This window comes from Oreochromis aureus, linkage group 3 (assembly GCF_013358895.1).
Source record: "Oreochromis aureus strain Israel breed Guangdong linkage group 3, ZZ_aureus, whole genome shotgun sequence".
Classification (NCBI taxonomy): domain Eukaryota; kingdom Metazoa; phylum Chordata; class Actinopteri; order Cichliformes; family Cichlidae; genus Oreochromis; species Oreochromis aureus.
In genome coordinates, this window is record NC_052944.1 from 4,308,712 (window position 1) to 4,329,124 (window position 20,413).

At 46.1% G+C, this 20,413-nt stretch overlaps 1 protein-coding gene across 1 annotated transcript in view; it reads left to right on the forward strand.

Annotated features, from left to right (window-relative positions):
• gal3st4 (galactose-3-O-sulfotransferase 4) overlaps positions 1 to 20,413 on the forward strand; it is a 44,453-nt gene continuing 24,040 nt past the window's right edge. The window contains exons 1-2 of the mRNA XM_039609182.1: positions 1 to 91; positions 1,678 to 1,933. Of these exons, the coding sequence (XP_039465116.1) occupies positions 1,917 to 1,933 (17 nt within the window). The 5' untranslated portion in view covers positions 1 to 91; positions 1,678 to 1,916. The remainder of the gene's footprint in view (positions 92 to 1,677; positions 1,934 to 20,413) is intronic.

Sequence of the window (20,413 nt, forward strand, 5' to 3'; positions counted from 1 at the left end):
CTGAGCCAACGGGAGCAGTGCAACAAGGACGCCCTTTGTTTTCTTCGCTGACCGGACACCGCTATACGAGGAAGACCTGCTGAACCGCACTGTGAGTGTATTTTACTTTTAAAACATCCAAACAGCGCCGTTGTGCATTAACTGGGCAACATCAGGGTGTTAACCTGGAGGTAGCAATAAAACGAGACAGTCTTTAATAAAACATAAAACTTGATCTGAAGTTAAGACAACATTATTAGAGAGAAAGAAAACGTTTAGAGATTTTTGACAGGGTTTATTACAGTTTCACTGCAGTGAAGCATTAACCTGCCCCACGCCTATACTTTGGTACTAAAGGTGTTAAAGGTGTCTGAATCATGGAGCATTTTCTGTGGAAAAGTCCTTTTACAAAAGTATGAGCTGTGCAGTTTGGTGCACATGAAGTCACATTAATTCAGGGATGTAACACTGGTGCCCTAAAACGATTCCCTTCATAAGGCTTTATAAAACTTAAAAAAGCTTTATAAAAACTGATACAGTTTTTTCCCCGTTTTCCTGATAATGTAATAATGAGTATTACTGTACTTGTCATCGTTATTAGAAAACCATGTTGGAACAAAACATTAAAACAGTACTAAGCACACTGTTACTTATTCTAACACAGCAGTGACTTCAGTTGCTCTTTGCAGCTGTTTTTGTGTTTAATAGAACAAAAGCAGATATTGCGAAGTGCATGTTTTCTTGTGATAGTGTGCAGTGGTACCTGCAGCAGCTCGTTGTTGTTACGACTGTCTGGATTGGGCCATGCAGATTAAAGTGGAGTAGACCCTGGTCAGGAGCAGCAGGTGTTGTGCTCCTTAACAAAGGCAGCAGTGAACTGATAAGAGGCTTTGCCTCTAAATTTAGAACCAGGACGGCTTCCTGTCCACACACAGTGTGAGCAGTGGTGAGTTTCTGTGTCTGAGTTCTGTTAACTTGTTTTCTAACTTGGAATTTATTAAATTTAAACTCCCAAATAACGACTGAATACAAACACAATTTTAGATTCTGGATGTGCTTTTCGGATTTTGGGAATTTCATCGCCCTGCGACAGACTGGCGACCTGTCCAGGGTGTACCCTGCCTCTCACCCTAAGACAGCTGGGATAGGCTCCAGCTCCCCATGACCCTGAAAAAGGATAAGTGGAAGAGACTGGATGGATTGATGGGAACTTCATCTAGTTTTTTTTAGCTGTGTGTCCCTCCTGAAGTCTTGGGAAAATGGGGTGTGTGTACATGAATACAAACAAATCCCCAAATCACACACTGCCATGGTTCTGGGTCAGTCAATAACTCTTCTGAACGCTGTGCAAAGGGGTCTCAGGATTAGGACGGCAGAGGAGAGCTGCATTACTACGAACCATGGGCTGTGGGCTCAAATTGTGGTCATAAATATTTTGTACTTGGAAATCAGACTGCATAGTTGTGAAGTGAGTTTTGTAATCTTGTAAACCAAAATATCTGAAAATTTGTGTGTAAAAAGGATTTTTTACTGTATTTGTAAAAAATAACTACACAAGTTACAAGTTTTTTTGGTAAACGTCTGTTTATGGATACAAAGAAAAAAACTACGTGTAAAACTCTGTGTTCAAGTTCACTTGCATGTGTGTGAGGTTCAACTTGCAAGTACGAATTTTGACTAGATTTTTCTTCCTTTCAGCTGATTGGTCGATGTCAAGTTGTCAGGCGTCACGGTGTGGAGAGAGGGGGAGTGTACCAAATGCAGGACTCGCAGGCAGATTGAAGATGTGGATGGTATTTATTTGGAAGGCTGGACGGACGTAAGCTAACTGAAACTGAAAGACTGGCTGACTGAAGTAGACCGGGAAACACACACATGGATTAGACGATGACAAGACAAGGAACGGAGAGAAACTGAGGGTTTAAATAGACCGGCTAATGATGACAAGAAACAGGTGAGTACACACAGCTGAACTAAATCTAACTAATGACACAGGAAGTGCAACATGCACACAGCCCGAGGCTAACACAATAAAACAGGAAACGTGAAAACTAAACAGTGACAAAGTCCAAAACTGAAAACACTGATAAGGACCCTGGTGCTTTACTGAGCTTCAGGTCCTGGAAGAGTAATACATTTTAAAGATGGAGGACGGCAACAGTGCTTCTGCGGTGCATGCAGGCATTATTTTATGGTTGAGTTGAACAAAAACAAAATCATTGTCCAGATATATCTCTTTGAATATCACGTTTGGTTACTACACTGTGTAATTTTTCGAGGTGCACATTAGAAAAGTTGCTTCCATTAAAAGTGATGTTCAAAAATATATATCTGTGTGGAACGGAGAAGGCTGTCTTGTCCTTGGATTCTGGAGACAAAGGAATCTACAAGTAGCCCTTGGTGTGTTTTGTAAAGACAAGCAGTGCCTAATCCATTCAGGAGTTTGTTGAGCCAGGCCATTGGATGAGCATCAAACTCCACCTCCTCATTCACCTGTCGATAATAATCCACACAGAAACCTATAGACCCATGTTTCTCATCTCTTTCCTTAACTAAGCAGTTTCAGCCTTTCTCCATGCTTTCAGGAGGCTGATGTGATATATCTTTGTGGCTCCTCCCCAGTCTGATCACACCACTTCATAGTCAATATTACCTACTTGCCAGATTGACCATGAAGGGTCCTTGCCACTTGCTGAGTAACTTTGAGCTGGATGAAGGGAACAATGCAAGCACTTTTTCTCCAAGTGAAAATTGCCTGAGCTTAGACCCCCTATTGTACAGGTGCTGCTGTTCCTGGCCCGGGAGCATCTTTTCCATGATAGCCTGCCTAACACGTGTAGCTCTATAACACAATTTCACTCTTACTGGGATTTGGAATTTGATCCCAGTTTTCTTTAATTAGGTCCAGCACCCCATGTGGCTTCCTGCCGAGCAGCAGTTCAAAGTAAGTCCCGTGGGAGCCGTGGGTAGTTCCCACACTGCAAACAGTGGAGGGTCCAGCAGCAATCCCAATTCTGTTCATGAATGAACTTATGTATAATGGATTTTAAGGTCTTGTTTAGCTGCTTCACCAACCTGTTAGTCTGTGGGTGGTAAATGTTGGATTCGTGCAGTTCGTTTGATGTGCGAGACATGAACGAGGTGCCCCGGTCAGTCTGTATCTTTTTCGTGAAGCCAAGTTGGAGATGACCTGAAACAATGCCTGCCCAACGCTCTCTGTGGAGATGCTGTGCAGCAATACTGCTTTGGGATACCGTGTTGCATAATCCACGAGGGCAAATACAAAATGATAACCTGTGGACTCTGGTGAGATGATCCAATGAGGTCCATGCCTCACTGGTAATGGGTGCAAAGCTGGCTGGTTCACCAGCTGAAATTCTGGGCAGGATGCGAACCATCTGCCCAGATCCCCCCAGATGCCTGGCCAATCGAATTGGGCCGTGACTCGCTCCAGAGTTTTATCATATCCCATATTGCCCTGCCATGGGTGGATCACTGGAACTGGCCTCCTCCTCCCCAGAGGCAGTGTTGGGCAAACTTGTGTCACCACAAACATTACATGTCCCTATTGGTCATGCCCGCATGTTTAATTTCCAGACGTATTAAAGTATATTTATATTAGTGGAGCATTACTGCCGAGGCCGGAGAGCGCAGCGGCGGCACTGGAGAGGATCTAGACGGAGTGGCAAGTTTCTCCAAAACCTGCGTCTGGCGCTTGGTCTGGCCCTGCAGTCTCTCCAGCTGTGCCCAATGCTCCTGATGCATATCAGCAAGCTCCACCACTATTTGCACCAGTAGTTGGAGTCTCTAAGCAGGCTGTGGGTCCGACATGGTGGACTGGGTTTTGGCACCACTGTAACAAGTCCACTGTGCACAAAGCAGACTTTGGTTGCGGGGGCCATGTCTCTTTGGCCCAGCTTGCTACTTACCGAGTCTCCACCTGTGGTCCCAGTGGACTACTGAAAATAGGTCAGACATGATTAAGCAATTGATGACAGCTGCCCTGCCAGCCTCCCCCTAACCTGCTACATCACCCTGCAGCTGAGTTGCAGATCACACCCTGCCAGACTACTACTAGCAATCGTCACGGTCCTGGGTCGGTGACCCAGTGTTTTGATTATTTTTAATCTTTGGTTTCATCTTGGTTAATGTCTACTAGTGTTTTGGTTGCTGCTTTAGTATTTCAAGTGCTCCAGTTCTTCTGGGTTTGTGATTTCTTAGGTTTAGTTTTGTCCCCGTGTTTATTCTCTTGTTACGTATGTTCTCTCTGTTACTATGTCATTTATGTTGTAGGGTTAAGCTCATGTCTCTGAGTCAGTGTCTGTGTGTACGTGGCGTATTTCCTGTTTTATTTTGATAGTCTGTCTCCTACACAGGTGTATCTAGTTTTGCCTTCCCTCGTCTCATTATATCTGATTTGTTCCAGCTCAACACACAGCTGTGTTTCTTCCTGTTCTCTGTCCTCTCGCGAGCCTACCTGTGTATTTTCAGTCTCCCCCTGCTTGTTGTCGTGTTGTTAACCTACACTCCCACCGAGCTGCTCCCCCTTCTCTCCCTTCGTGTTCCTGGTAAAATTCTAGCTCCACGTTCCTGGTTTAGTTTTTTCTTAGTACATGTTCATTCATTAGTACTTAGTTTCTTGGGTCCACGTCAGCTTTTAGTTTACGTGTTTGAGGTTTGTTTTGATTTTCTTGAAGATTATTTCTCATGAAGTATTTCCAGCGAATAAGCTGCGCTTAAGTTTATCATTCAGTCTCTGAGTCCTGCGTTTGGATCCTTCATCCTGCCTGCCACACAGCACTCGCCATGACAGTAACAGTGATACATTTAATAAATGTAGCCTGTTTACTGCTCTAGAGGCCAGGATGACTGAATTGGAGACCCAGCCTCACACCCTTGAAATGCCTGTAACTATTCAGGCCAAAGCAGGAGACAAGATAAATGTGAATTCCATAGATTTATCATTGACACCTGGATTAACTTTTCCAAAACAATATCAGACTCTGTAGTTTTCTCTGGTTCCCTGCCCAGTCAGACCAGGAGTGACATGTTTAGCCACTTGTTCTTGTTAAATTACTGTCTGTGTGAGTGCTGTACCAAAATGATGTGAACTTTCTGGGGAAAGTCCAGTCTTATCAGGAGGGCATCCATCCCGCTTTGGATGGAGCTGCTTTCATTTCTAAATCTGGCCAAGTTTTTTAAACCTGCCCCCAAAACATGATTTCCAGAGTTGGGACCAGGAAGCAGAGCTGCAGTGTTCACATGCCTCTCTGCAGCTTCTCCCGTTGGCACCCCAAACCTTCATCTCCCTGGAGACTGTATCTGCTCACCACCGAAATACAAACCAAAAATTATCAAAAAACTATTTAAACATTAAAAAAGAAATCACAAAGAAAAAACAATAAAGTATCCATTATCGCTCCAAAGACTAAAACAGTGAAATGTGGATTATTAGGTCTCTCTAAGTCATTGATAGTACATGAATTAATAGTTAATCAACATATTGATTTACTCTGCCTGACAGAAACCTGGTTACAGCAGGATGATTATGTTAGTTTAAACGAATCAGGTCACACTAACTGTCAGAATCCTTAAAGCACAATCAGAGGAGGGGGAGTGGAAGCAATCTTCCACTTCACTTTATTAATCAACCAAAGACAGAGACAGAGTGGTTAATTTTGCCCCCCGTATCCGGAAAATGGTAAAAACTGTTTTATTTACGTTATAAATGGTTCACTTAGGCAATATCATTAGAAGGCTCGGCAAACGTGAGAGCTGTGCAGATGATCAGCTGTGCCAGAATGTCTCAAAGACAAAGAGTGACCTCTAATTTTCTGCTTTTAATTTCAGGTCAAACTGAGGTTATTGTGCCCTAAAAATCTTAAAAACTGATGTGTAAACAAATGCTTACTCTTTTTTTTTTTCTCGCCTGTCCCGTTTGGTTCTTTTGTCATCAGAATTATTGTCTAAAGGCGAAGAAAGATGCCCAACGGATTTACTTTACCAAATTGACCATCCCAGCCTTGCCGTATTGGTCTATTTGATTCACCTTTTATTGTTTATTTTATTTTATTTTCACTTGCTAAATACGGGACAGACTTGACTGGGGAAAAGAAAGGGGAGAAAGAAAGAGGGAAAGAAAAACAGCTGAGAAGAGGAACGGTGATAAAGGGCCAAAAACCAACAAAACAAACAGACAAAAAATGCATATATCAATCACCTGGATCACCTGTTGAGAAAGAAAAAAGAGAAAACAAGCAAAAAAGAGAGCAATATAATAAACAACATCATCGCGATGATCTATGTTTAACAGTAAATACTAAATATTAAACATTATTGTGCAGCACGTAAGATCGACAGCGCACAGTGTGCTTTGAGGTAGGAGCCAAAAAGGGTGTAGTTTGTGTGTGTGATCACCCGTGTGTACACCTGTGAGCATGAACGCGCTTGTTTTTAAAAGGTTCCTTCATGTAATGATCTGCTAGAGGGTGGGGGGGGCCACTGCCCCGACCTCCAGGGCATGAAGCAGGTATGGAGGAGATCAAGACTCCAGACATCCAGAGGCCCCCAGAACACAAGAGACCAAGGAAGACCAACAGAGGGGCAGCCGCGCCACTATCCCAGAAAGAGCTGAGGAGAGTCCCAGATGAGGGGTCACTCAGCAGCCGCGGAGCAGAAGCCGGGGGGGGGGGTTGCAGTGACGTGCCCGTGAGCTCTGCCGGCAGCCAGCTGTGCCTGAGTGACCGAGCCCTGGGCCGAGAGGCCGAGGGCACCCCACACCCGAAGGGGCCCGAGCGAGCCCCAGGCTCCAGGCCCCGACAAGCAGCCACCAGGAGTGAGCCGGTGTGTACCTGGACGCCCATCCCCGGACATAAAGAACCACCAATGCACCGATGTCTGAGGGCGTCTGCCACTGGCAGAGGAAGTGGTGGGGGGAGATAGACCTCCATACCTTGGAGGGCCTGAGATGTCCCCAGAGAGGTGGCGTCTGATACCCGACCTGACATATAGACACAGACATACAGGCACACACAGATACAAACATCCATTCCCACCCTCATGCTCTCAACACTCACCCAACGTGGAGACAGACATAAAGAGACACTGTTCACACAATCACACTCCCCAAGCGTACTCTATACCCCAGGTCTAGGTACCCTTGCCCCTGGAGGGGGAAACTGCACCCAGACCCAGGTGGTGTTACCCTTTTCCCTGTGGTTGAGAGAAGCAGACTGATGCTGAAAAACTATTCATGCAGCTGGACTGGTTCAATCTGCTCTGTGAGCACTCAAAGCCATTTATACAACCTGCCTCATTCACCCATTAACACGATCACTTTCAATGCTTTTTCCTTCTAAGTGCTTTCTATCTAACATTCACACTCTGACAGATGCAACTCACAGTTAGTTTCTTACCCAAGTAAACAGACTGCAGACTGGAGCAACCAGGAATCAAACCACCTACTTCCTGAGCTACAGCCCCTCCCTCAGCTGGTTGTACTGGAGGTTTCTTCCAGTTAAAAGAGAATTTTTCCTTCCCATTGTTACCAGTGTTTGCTCATAGGGGGTCATCTGTTTATTGGGGATTTTTCTGTTTCCTCTGTATTATTGTACGGTCTTTACCTTACAATATAAAGCACCTTGAGACCAATGTTGTTGTGATTTGGCACTTTATATATCTAAAACTGAATGGAACTGAGTTGAAAGTTGTTAAGCCATAGCTTACTAAAACCACTGACTGAAGTGCATCTGTTTGGAATGTGGATGCATTCAGTTGGTGATGCAGAAAAGATGTAACTGTCGTTCTGCTTGATTGTAATCTGCTGCTGAGTCAGAACACGTACCAAGAAAACCTCTTCAATCAGTCAAATTAATCTCACTGTGATCTGCAACAAATTCAATAATTATGCAATAAATATTCCTTTATTAAGCTTTGGGACAGAAGGCTTTAATGTTTAAAGGAATCCACTTTAAGGTTTCAAATTTCTTTTGTGCACCCATCACCTTAGAAATAAACAGCAACAGAGTGCACTCATCCAGATAATCATTTACTGGAATTCAAACCAGTTTGTTCAGCATTCGTCTCTTGTCCTGTTTACAACAGTTATACTTTGCTCTTATATTTTTTATGTTCTTCTGAGATTTTGGGCTCTCATACATTTCAGTAACGAGTCTGATGAGCCCAGGTGTTTGTTTTGTTTGACAAGCTCCACATAGTGTCTCACACACACACACACACACACACACACACACACACACACACACACACACACACACACACACACACACAGATCACCTCACTGGAAGCTGGTTCCACAGAAGAGGGGCCTGAAAACTGAAGGCTCTGCCTCCCATTCTACTTTTAAATACTCTAGGAACAACAAGTAAGCCTGCAGAGCGAGAGCGAAGTGCTCTAATAGGGTGATATGGTACTACAAGGTCATTAAGATAAGATGGGGCCTGATTATTTAAGACCTTGTATGTGAGGAGCAGGATTTTGAATTCAATTCTGGATTTAACAGGAAGCCAATGAAGGGAAGCCAATACAGGAGAAATCTGCTCTCTCTTTCTAGTCCCTGTCAGGACTCTTGCTGCAGCATTTTGGATTAACTGAAGACTTTTCAGGGAGTTTTTAGGACATCCTGATAATAATGAATTACAGTAGTCCAGCCTGGAAGTAATAAATGCATGAACTAGTTTTTCAGCGTCACTCTGAGACAGGATGATTCTAATTTTGGCAATACTGCACAAATGGGTCCTACATATTTGTGCAGTATGTGGATTAAAGAACATATCTGCAGACAGAATCTAAACCAGAACTCCTTTACAAAGTGAAATAACCAACATCCTGGTGGTCCTGGGTCTCCACCCCAGTTTTTGTGTTTGTTATAGATTTGTGGTTTCTTCTTTTCTTTGGATGATTAGGATGATTTATGTTCTAGTTCTATATTTTCAGTATTAGTGTCTCTTGAGTTCAGGTTTCCTACTTTCTTTCTTTATATTTCTAGTTTTATATTTCTTGTTGTTCATGGTTGTCTAGTATTTTGGGGAAATCGATGGCGCATTTGGAGTACACTTTGAATTGGGACAGCCGTCGTCGCGTGGCGGTGATGTAATCGCACTTGAAATGCGTACTTCAAGCGTGCAGACCCTGAATTGGGACACAGCCTTTGTGTTTCGCTCCTTTGTCTTCCCAGTCTGTCGTAGTCTGAGTCTCAGTGTATGTTACTTCCTGTTTTATTTTGATAGTCTCACATTTTGTGTTCAGTTTTGCTTCCCCTGTCTCCTCAGTCAGATTCTATTCAGCTGCGTTCCCCAGGTGTGTCTGCTTTGCCCCAATCCCCTCCTGTGTTTAAATGATCTGCGTCTCCCTCTGCTCTCTGTCACGTTCTCCCTTATGATATGTTGGCTGCCATCCATCTGTTAGCTTCAAGTCAGCTTTATTGCTTCATCTTTTGCCAGAAAATATGTGGTTAATTTAAACTTCTGTCAGATGAGTCTGGCATATGGGTCCACTCTCTGTTCGCCGCATGCCTGTGTTTTGATATGTTCCTTCCTGTTTTTTTGTTACTTGTAACTTAGGTTCTTATTCTTGGTTACAGATAATCTTAGTTCCCCTTTGTGGTCTTTGTGTCTGTTAAGTCCCTGCCATGGCCCGTCGGAATGCTAGACCCATATGCTAATGAGAAACAAACAGAATTGGCACCATCAATAATGAATTCCCAGGTGAAATAGCAGACAGTTCATGGGTAGGCACACACACACACACACACACACACACACACACACACACACACACACACACACACACACACACACACACACACACTAACAGTCACTTACATATGCAGAGAGGTCTGGACAGAAACTAGGATTATTCCGAGGTACGACAAATGGAAAACAGGACAGAAGTGAGGTTGAGTAGTTACCTGGTTGGTGCAACAATCGGACACTGATCGAGTTACTGCTAGGGATGGGAAGCTTGATACTGACCTTTCAACGCTGTGTTGAACTTCTGAAGTGCAGATGTTTCAAAGTACTGCTCCAAAGTGTAGTTTTCTGTCACATGTAGACTATCTTTCCACTTTGTTGCATATTTCAAGTATGGGAACTGATCTTCCTTTGTCAGGGCACCTGGATAGTTCTTTAAGACCCGCCCCACAGCTTATCTTTAAAACTGCTGCCCCAAGAAAAGAGATAAGAGAGAAAAGATCCTCTGTAGTGACTCTAGTTCGTGGCTGTGGTCCGTCCTGGTGGCGAGTGAGAGCTTCGTACTAGGAGAGCCCGGTCTGTTTTTGCGGTTGCATGACCCACCATAAGACCAACCATAAGCTCAGTTTTGTGAGTTAGTGTACATTTGGTGAAACAGAAGGGAAATGTGTGTTGTGTATTATTTTCCTGTTCCCGGTCACGCCTGTCTCTGCCTCCGAGGGAGTATGGCAAACCAAGTGTGCCATAATTTTGTGGGATGTGCCCTGGAGGATGGGCGTGATCTGTGTGTGCTGTATCTGTGTTATCAACATTGTACCAGAGGAGCCTGTACTTGATTTTATGGCTCCAAGCGTGCTGGCTCTCCACTTTTTGATATGCCCAAGGTGGGAAAGTGAATGCCTCACTGGCTAAGGGTGAGTGTCCAAGCCCTTAACAGGGGTCTCAGCCTCTACCTGCTGTGAGGCCGGTGAAGCCCCATTCTTCAGCAGCCCCTCTCTGGCCCCAGGCCCCGGGTGGGAGCCAGTTGAGGGCAGCTATCAGGAGCATGATGTTGACTTTGTCCTCTCCTCTGAGGAGTATGGCCTGTCCTGTGGATAGCCTCCAGCTAGCTCCACCGGGACAGAATCAGGCCAGGCTCACTTTCTTGATTTATTGGCAGTGGATCCAGGGCTCTGGATGTTGCCCTCCATGAGTACCCTGTGGCACCTGTGTTCACATTTGAGGACATTGCTCAGCCGCAGCCTTCCCAGATGCAGGTGCCACTGCTGCCTGACTCCGTTGGTGTTGCCCTGTAGCTCCTTTCTTGGTAAGGCTCACAACCAGACTTTGAGGGCTGTGAGCAAGGCTGACAAGCCAGCTGAGTCCAGAAACAGCTGGGAACCTGTGTGGATTTCTCAGTAAACACAGCAGTCTCTTATCAGTATGTTTTATTTTATAAGCTGATTTACTGTGAGCAACACAAATATTAGAGGATTTGGCTGAACACGTTGTTCATTACAGTCACAGCTTGTTGTCAGGCTCAGTATTTCTCTTGTCTTGTTTGTGCCATTATTGACAGTCTGTCTTTGTTAGTTATTGTGCTTGTGTGCATCACTGTTTCACAGAATAGTATTATCAAGATGTGGCGATGGGCCAGCAGGTGTCACTGTGGAGATGAAGATTGTTTTGAAACACAGTTAAGGAATACAGTTCTGGCACAAAAGGACAAAGCCTCACTTTGTTCAGTGCTTGATCCTTAAGCAGCCAACTTAATCCTGTGATGAGCTGCAGGTGAGTTTATTAGCACAGTGCTTACAGGTGAGTGAGTGACAGGGAGGTGAGACCAGGAAGATCAACCTCAGGAAAAAGGTAAATAACACGCCCACAAAACACACACACCGAGAGAGAGAAAACAGGCAGGACAGCGTGAGAAGATTCAGGGACACTGACAGCCCTGCCTTTATATCAGATGTTTTTAAATGTATTCCACTACAGATTACAGAATACATTCCCCTTATTTTGTAACGCATTCTGTTAAGTTACTCAATGAGAGTAATGTATTCTGAATACTTGGGATTACCAAATATATCGTCATGCTTTTTAAAACTACATGAATGTACTATTGCTGTGTGATTTATTACTATTACTGAAGGTTACTCGCCAGACCAATACCAACTATCAGTCTATCTCAAGTATAATTAAATTCTCTGGCAGCATCTGACCAATCACAACGGAGTGTTTTATGGATCGTATGATTTTCTCCCACAAAAAATGATCCCTATAAATGCTGCGCCGTCACTGCTGCTGTTTGTTTCTAAGGCGACGGCTGCACAGCAGAGCTCTCAAACTTTAACCACTGCCCCGTCCTCCAGGGCATGAAGCAGGTATGGAGGAGATCAAGACTCCAGACATCCAGAGGCCCCCAGAACACAAGCGACCAGGGAAGACCAACAGAGGGGCAGCCGCGCCACTATCCCAGAAAGAACTGAGGAGAGCCCCAGATGAGGGGTCACTCAGCAGCCGCGGAGCAGAAGCCAGGGGGGTTGCAGTGACGTGCCCGTGAGCTCCGCCGGCAGCCAGCTGTGCCAGAGTGACCGAGCTCCAGGCCGAGAGGCTGAAGGCACCCCACCCCCGAAGGGGCCCGAGCGAGCCCCAGGCTCCAGGCCCCGACAAGCAGCCACCAGGAGTGAGCCGGTGTGTACCTGGACGCCCATCCCCGGACACAAAGAACCACCAACGCACCGATGTTTGAGGGCGTCTGCCACTGGCAGGGGAAGTGGTGGGGGGAGATAGGCCTCCATACCTTGGAGGGCCTGAGATGTCCCCAGAGAGGTGGCGTCTGATACCCAACCTGACATATAGACAGACATACAGGCACACACAGATACAAACATCCATTCCCACCCTCATGCTCTCATATGCAATTACTCAACACTCACCCAACGTGGAGATGGACATAAATAGACACTGTTCACACAATCACACTCCCCAAGCGTACTCTATACCCCAGGTCTAGGTACCCTTGCCCCTGGAGGGGGAAACTGCACCCAGACCCAGGCAGCGTTACCCTTTTCCCTGTGGTTGAGAGAAGCAGACCGCCCCGACTCTGCAGCAGCAGGGAGGTCCCACATTCCCAATCGGATGGCCACAAATGCTTACTCTGGATGGCACTACCTTGGCCTTCAGTAACACTGTACATGTACATTTTTAATGTGCACATTAAACAAATATTTCCATTTGCACAACATGTTAGCCCTGCGACAGACCGGCGCCCTGTCCAGGGTGTACCCTGCCTCTCGCCCTATGATAGCTGGGAGAGGCTCCAGCTCCCCATGACCCCGAAAGGGATAAGCAGAAGAGAAAGGATGGATACTTTTGTGCAATATCTCTAAAAGTAGAAAAATCCTATCTGAGATTGATGCTGAAAAACTATTCATGCAATTGGACTGGTTCAATCTGCTCTGTGAGCACTCAAAGCCATTTATACAACCTGCCTCATTCACCCATTAACACGATCACTTTCAATGCTTTTTCCTTCTAAGTGCTTTCTATCTAACATTCACACTCTGACAGATGCAACTCACAGTTAGTTTCTTACCCAAGTAAACAGACTGCAGACTGGAGCAACCAGGAATCAAACCCCCTACTTCCTGAGCTACAGCCCCTCCCTCAGCTGGTTGTACTGGAGGTTTCTTCCAGTTAAAAGAGAATTTTTCCTTCCCATTGTTACCAGTGTTTGCTCATAGTTTTCTTTGGATTTCTCCATCTATATGCACTAATTTGTCCGGCGCCTGGACATTTCTTTTCTAGCCACTGCTCGTCAGCAGTGAGTTTTGTTGCTTTATTTCCCATTTTCTTATTTGTTTTATATGTTTATTTCTACTTATTTTATTTATTTCTTTATGTATTTAGCGCTTAGTAATACACACACACACCTGCGGCGCTTTCGCTGGCACGAGAACAGAGAGAGGTGGCTGACACGCCCTTCTACTTTTGAGCTATTCTCAAAAGCGGTGTCGACTTTATGTGATAAAACACGACCTTCCTCTCAGTTCACCAGTACTTCAGCGACCAACAGTAAACAAATCAGTGGAATAGTTCAGCCTCCTTATTGTGCTGTAAAATCAACTTATTCCACCACAAAATAGACAATAAAAGACAGACAGTTTCAACGCTGCGTTCACGCTACCAGCTTCCTTAAAGCGGCGTAGTGCTTCCAGCCTCTCTTGGGCGAGCTTATAGGCCTATTTTTACCCTTTCGGGGAGCTACCAATCATTCTTAGACGAGCTCAATATTTATTTTACTGCTTCCAACCCTCTGCGGGCGAGCTGACTACCAGTCCTCAAGACGAGCTTAATGCTTCCAGTCTCTCTTGGACGAGTCTATTTCTTTTAAGTTTCGTTTTCGTTTTTTTGCGAAACCTTTATTATCTCAAAGTAGTCTGTCTTACCTTGGCGCTGGTTTCTTCAGATGCACCTGATCAGCCCCCGACGGTGCGGACCGCTTGTAAAACGTTGACCAAGACCCGAATTCACGCTCTTGGGTTTTATCACGCGTCTAGTGCGTGAGCTGCCGGCAGACTTCAACGTGGGCTTCTCGCACCGACGGGACCTGGTGAGGCGCCTTCTGTGAGAGCTGCTTTAAATAGGCTGTCTCATCCGGCTCCGAAGGACCAAGAAATGTTGGGGGAAATCTCCCAAATAGAAGGCTGCCAAAGTAAAACAGAGACACAGTGAGACAATATAATCAATCACATGTACATGGGTGAACGTCTCGAGAGAGAGTCACACCAGTACACTTCTTTATTGCAGGTTATATAGGCATGTAGGTTACACAGCAGACGGAGGCAGTCTCCGCCTGTTCTCAGAATATAGATTGCTTAACTGACAAATGCATATCTTACTAAAACGTTCTGTTCATACTATACTAAACATCTGTTTAAGTGACACTTTCCGTTCTTCTTTACACAGGAACTTGTCTTCACAGGCATTTGATAAGCATAGGCAAGGCTTCATGTTTATCAGAGTGAATCGTCATTCAGAGTTTACACAATCATAAGCAAAGCATATCAGGGTGAATCGTCATTCAGAGTTTACACAATCACAAGCAAAGCTTATTTGAATAATAAACAAAATCTTTTCACAATTTAACAGGAAGCCAATGAAGGGAAGCCAATACAGGAGAAATCTGCTCTCTCTTTCTAGTCCCTGTCAGGACTCTTGCTGCAGCATTTTGGAGTAACTGAAGGCTTTTCAGCGAGTTTTTAGGACATCCTGATAATAATGAATTACAGTAGTCCAGCCTGGAAGTAATGACTGCATGAACTAGTTTTTCAGCGTCACTCTGAGACAGGATGATTCTAATTTTGGCAATACTGCACAAATGGGTCCTACATATTTGTGCAGTATGTGGATTAAAGAACATATCTGCAGACAGAATCTAAACCAGAACTCCTTTACAAAGTGAAATAACCAACATCCTGGTGGTCCTGGGTCTCCACCCCAGTTTTTGTGTTTGTTATAGATTTGTGGTTTCTTCTTTTCTTTGGATGATTAGGATGACTTATGTTCTAGTTCTATATTTTCAGTATTAGTGTCTCTTGAGTTCAGGTTTCCTACTTTCTTTCTTTATATTTCTAGTTTTATATTTCTTGTTGTTCATGGTTGTCTAGTATTTTGGGGAAATCGACGGCGCATTTGGAGTACACTTTGAATTGGGACAGCCGTCGTCGCGTGGCGGTGATGTAATCGCACTTGAAATGCGTACTTCAAGCGTGCAGACCCTGAATTGGGACACAGCCTTTGTGTTTCGCTCCTTTGTCTTCCCAGTCTGTCGTAGTCTGAGTCTCAGTGTATGTTACTTCCTGTTTTATTTTGATAGTCTCACATTTTGTGTTCAGTTTTGCTTCCCCTGTCTCCTCAGTCAGATTCTATTCAGCTGCGTTCCCCAGGTGTGTCCGCTTTGCCCCAATCCCCTCCTGTGTTTAAATGATCTGCGTCTCCCTCTGCTCTCTGTCACGTTCTCCCTTATGATATGTTGGCTGCCATCCATCTGTTAGCTTCAAGTCAGCTTTATTGCTTCATCTTTTGCCAGAAAATATGTGGTTAATTTAAACTTCTGTCAGATGAGTCTGGCATATGGGTCCACTCTCTGTTCGCCGCATGCCTGTGTTTTGATATGTTCCTTCCTGTTTTTTTGTTACTTGTAACTTAGGTTCTTATTCTTGGTTACAGATAATCTTAGTTCCCCTTTGTGGTCTTTGTGTCTGTTAAGTCCCTGCCATGGCCCGTCGGAATGCTAGACCCATATGCTAATGAGAAACAAACAGAATTGGCACCATCAATAATGAATTCCCAGGTGAAATAGCAGACAGTTCATGGGTAGGCACACACACACACACACACACACACACACTAACAGTCACTTACATATGCAGAGAGGTCTGGACAGAAACTAGGTTCAAGGTTCAAGGTTCTGTATTTGTCACATGCATAGTTATACAAGTATAACACACAGTGAAATGTATCCTGACACGATCCTCGACATGTGCAAAAACATGGGGGGGGTAGAGGAATAACATTATAAATATATATATATATAGTATATACATTGGGTGAATGTGCAGTAGAAGCAGCAGCAGGTGAATTCTGTACATTAATATGAATAGACATCTGACTATTTTACAGAATGGACAATATAAACATATTTAAAGTTAAAGGAAGTTAAACGAATTGAGTGTCTGGAGGAGAGTCTCAGTCAATTATGGGGGGTGTTGGTTTAGGGTCCGGATGGCTTGAGGATAGAAGCTCTTCTTGAGTCTCTGTCCTTGCCCGGATGATGCGGAACCTTCTACCAGATTGTAGAAGTTGGAACAGTTTGTTGCCAGGATGGGACGGGTCCTTCAGTATCTGCGTTGCTCTAGTCCGGCATCTCCTGGTGTAGGTGTCCTGAAGTGGGGGGAGAGCAATCCTGCAGCAGTGTTCTGCTGTACGGATCACTCTCTGGAGAGCTTTTTGGTCCTTCACACAGCTGTTCCCGAACCACGCTGTCATGTTCTGTGTGAGGATACTCTCCACAGCGCCTGTATAGAAGATCCTGAGGATCTTTGGAGAGACCCTGAACTTCCTTAGTTGTCGGAGGTGATACAGGCGCTGCCTAGCCTTCTTGGTCTGGACCTGAATGTGGGCAGCCCATGTCAGGTCTGAGGAGATGTGGACACCAAGATATTTGAAGGACTGCACCCTCTCCACTGGAGCTCCATTGATGAAAATGGGTTTGTAGTCTCTGTGCTGACTCCTTCTGAAGTCCACCACCAGCTCCTTGGTCTTGCTGACGTTCAGCTGGAGGTGGTTGTCCTGGCACCATGATGCCAAATTCTTCACTTCGTCCATGTAGGCCGCCTCATCGCTGTTGGAGATGGCACCCAACACCACTGTGTCGTCAGCAAACTTCACAATGGTGTTGGAGCCGTGGTGGCCACACAGTCCGAAGTGTAGAGGGAGTAGAGCAGTGGCAAGAGGACACACCCTGTGGTGCTCCTGTGTTGATGGTGATGCTGTCGGAGACACACCCACCCACCCTCACCACCTGAGTTCTGCCGGTGAGGAAGTCCAACACCCATGCACACAGATGGCTGTTGAGTCCCAGGTCCCTCAGCTTTTTTAACAGTCTGCTGGGCACTATTGTGTTAAACGCTGAACTGTAATCAACAAACAGCATTCTCACATAGTTACCCTGTTTCTTGTCCACGTGGCTGAGGGTGGTGTGCAGGACATGGGCGATGGTGTCTTCAGTGGATCTGTTGGGTCGGTGGCTTAACTGGAGCGGATCTGTGGAGTCTGGGATGGAGGAGGAGATGATGTTCTTCAGCAGCCTCTCAAACACCTTCATGACTACCGAGGTCAGTGCAACTGGCGTAATCGCTCAGGGATAAGGGTTTGCTGTTCTTGGGCACAGGGATGATGGTGGATCTTTTGAAAGCATGTGGGGACCACAGACTTCGCCAGGGACTCGTTGAAGATGTAAGTGAACACACCTGCTAGCTGGTCAGCACAGCAGCGCAGCAGACGGCCGGTGATGCCGTCTGGCCCCGCCGCTTTCCTTGTGTTCACTCTCCTCAATGCCGCTCGGACGTCATGCTCCGCGGAAGCTGGTCACCGGTCTCTCGTTGATGACGTCATTGTCCTCGGTAGTCCAGCGGTAGATGGCATTAGCCGCCTGGCTAACCTCGAAACGGGCGTGAGAACTGGTTCAGCTCATTGGTGAATGCAGAGTCGGCGTTGATCGGGCGCAGTGTCCCTGGGTTTGTAGTCTGTAATTGTGGGTAGTCCGTGCCACATACTCCGTGTGTCGCCCTGGTGGAAGCGGGACTCCACACGCCCCGGTACCGGCGTTTGGCATCTCATCGCGCGCGCCGCGCCGTATGATGCCGCTTTGTAGGCGCTCATATCGCCAGTGGCGAGACCCGCGTTGTAGGTGGCGGTCCTGGCGTTTACTGCAGCGCGGATCGATCTGTCCATCCACGGTTTCTGGTTAGGGAATGTGGTGACTCTCGCAGTGGGGATAATCTCCTCCGCTAGCATGTTGACGAAGCTTACTGCTACTTCCGTAAACTTCGTTGATGTTGACTGCGCATGCTCTGAACATGTCCCAGTCGGCGTCGCCGAGTGCATCCTGTAGCGTAGCTTCTGATTGGGCAGACCACCGTTTCACCTCCCTTGTGGTTACTTCTTCCCTCCGTATGTTTTGTTTATACTGGGGGATGAGGAAGATGGCATTGTGGTCAGACTTCCCAAAAGCCGGGTGTGAGACGGCTTTGTAGCCCTGCTTGTATGGTGTGTAGCAGTGATCCAAAATTCGGTCCCCCCTTGTTGGACACGAGACATGCTGGTAAAAGTTTGGCATGACTTGTCTGAGGTTCGCTTTATTAAAGTCTCCTGCTACAATGAGGGCTGCGCCCGGATCTTTGTTTTGAAGCGAACTCAGCACATCATGTAGTTCGGACAAAGCCATACCTGTGTCCGCTTGGGGTGGGATGTAGACTGCCGTGGCGATGACCGAGTTGAACTCACGGGGCAGATAGAAAGGGCGGCACTTAATGCTCAGGAATTCCAGATGTGGCGAGCAGCTGCTGGAAAGAGTAGAAATGCTCCTGGCATCACACCACTTTCTGTTTACCATGAAGCACACTCCTCCACCTTTTGTTTTGTTCGACTCTGCCGTTCTGTCCGCGCGGAGCACAAAGAATGAATCCAACGGAGTTACGGCCTGGTCCAGCACGGTGGGGGTCAGCCATGTCTCCGTGAAGCACAGAATGTTGCAGTCCCTCATGTCACGTTGGAAGGTGACTCTTGCTCTTAGGTCATCGAGTTTGTTCTCCATGGATTGTACGTTGGCCAGTAGGATACTGGGCAGTGGTGCGCGATCGCGCCTGCTGTCTCAGTCTGTTCCTAATGCCAGCGCGCTTCCCCAGTGCTTCTTTGTTCTCACGCCTCGGATGAGCGGCCCGTCCTTTGTTCTCCGGCGCGCGAGAATCTCTGGCGGCCAGGATGGGTCAGGTTTAAAATGTCCAAGATAAGATGTGCAACCTTGTCACCGATGTTTACAAGTGATCTGCCGTCGTATACTATAAGACTAGAGGATTTTGGAATGTAAACCAGTGCAAAAAATAAATAAAAAACAAGAAAAGTGGATAGTCGGAGCGGAACGGTCAGGAAGGCGTCTGGACGTGGCCGCGCCATCTTGAAGGATTATTCCGAGGTACGACAAATGGAAAACAGGACAGAAGTGAGGTTGAGTAGTTACCTGGTTGGTGCAACAATCGGACACTGATCGAGTTACTGCTAGGGATGGGAAGCTTGATACTGACCTTTCAACGCTGTGTTGAACTTCTGAAGTGCAGATGTTTCAAAGTACTGCTCCAAAGTGTAGTTTTCTGTCACATGTAGACTATCTTTGCACTTTGTTGCATATTTCAAGTATGGGAACTGATCTTCCTTTGTCAGGGCACCTGGATAGTTCTTTAAGACACGCCCCACAGCTTATCTTTAAAACTGCTGCCCCAAGAAAAGAGATAAGAGAGAAAAGATCCTCTGTAGTGACTCTAGTTCGTGGCTGTGGTCCGTCCTGGTGGCGAGTGAGAGCTTCGTACTACGAGAGCCCGGTCTGTTTTTATGTTGCATGACCCACCATAAGACCAACCATAAGCTCAGTTTTGTGAGTTAGTGTACATTTGGTGAAACAGAAGGGAAATGTGTGTTGTGTATTATTTTCCTGTTCCCGGTCACGCCTGTCTCTGCCTCCGAGGGAGTATGGCAAACCAAGTGTGCCATAATTTTGTGGGATGTGCCCTGGAGGATGGGCGTGATCTGTGTGTGCTGTATCTGTGTTATCAACATTGTACCAGAGGAGCCTGTACTTGATTTTATGGCTCCAAGCGTGCTGGCTCTCCACTTTTTGATATGCCCAAGGTGGGAAAGTGAATGCCTCACTGGCTAAGGGTGAGTGTCCAAGCCCTTAACAGGGGTCTCAGCCTCTACCTGCTGTGAGGCCGGTAGAAGCCCCATTCTTCAGCAGCCCCTCTCTGGCCCCAGGCCCCGGGTGGGAGCCAGTTGAGGGCAGCTATCAGGAGCATGATGTTGACTTTGTCCTCTCCTCTGAGGAGTATGGCCTGTCCTGTGGATAGCCTCCAGCTAGCTCCACCGGACAGAATCGGGCCAGGCTCACTTTCTTGATTTATTGGCAG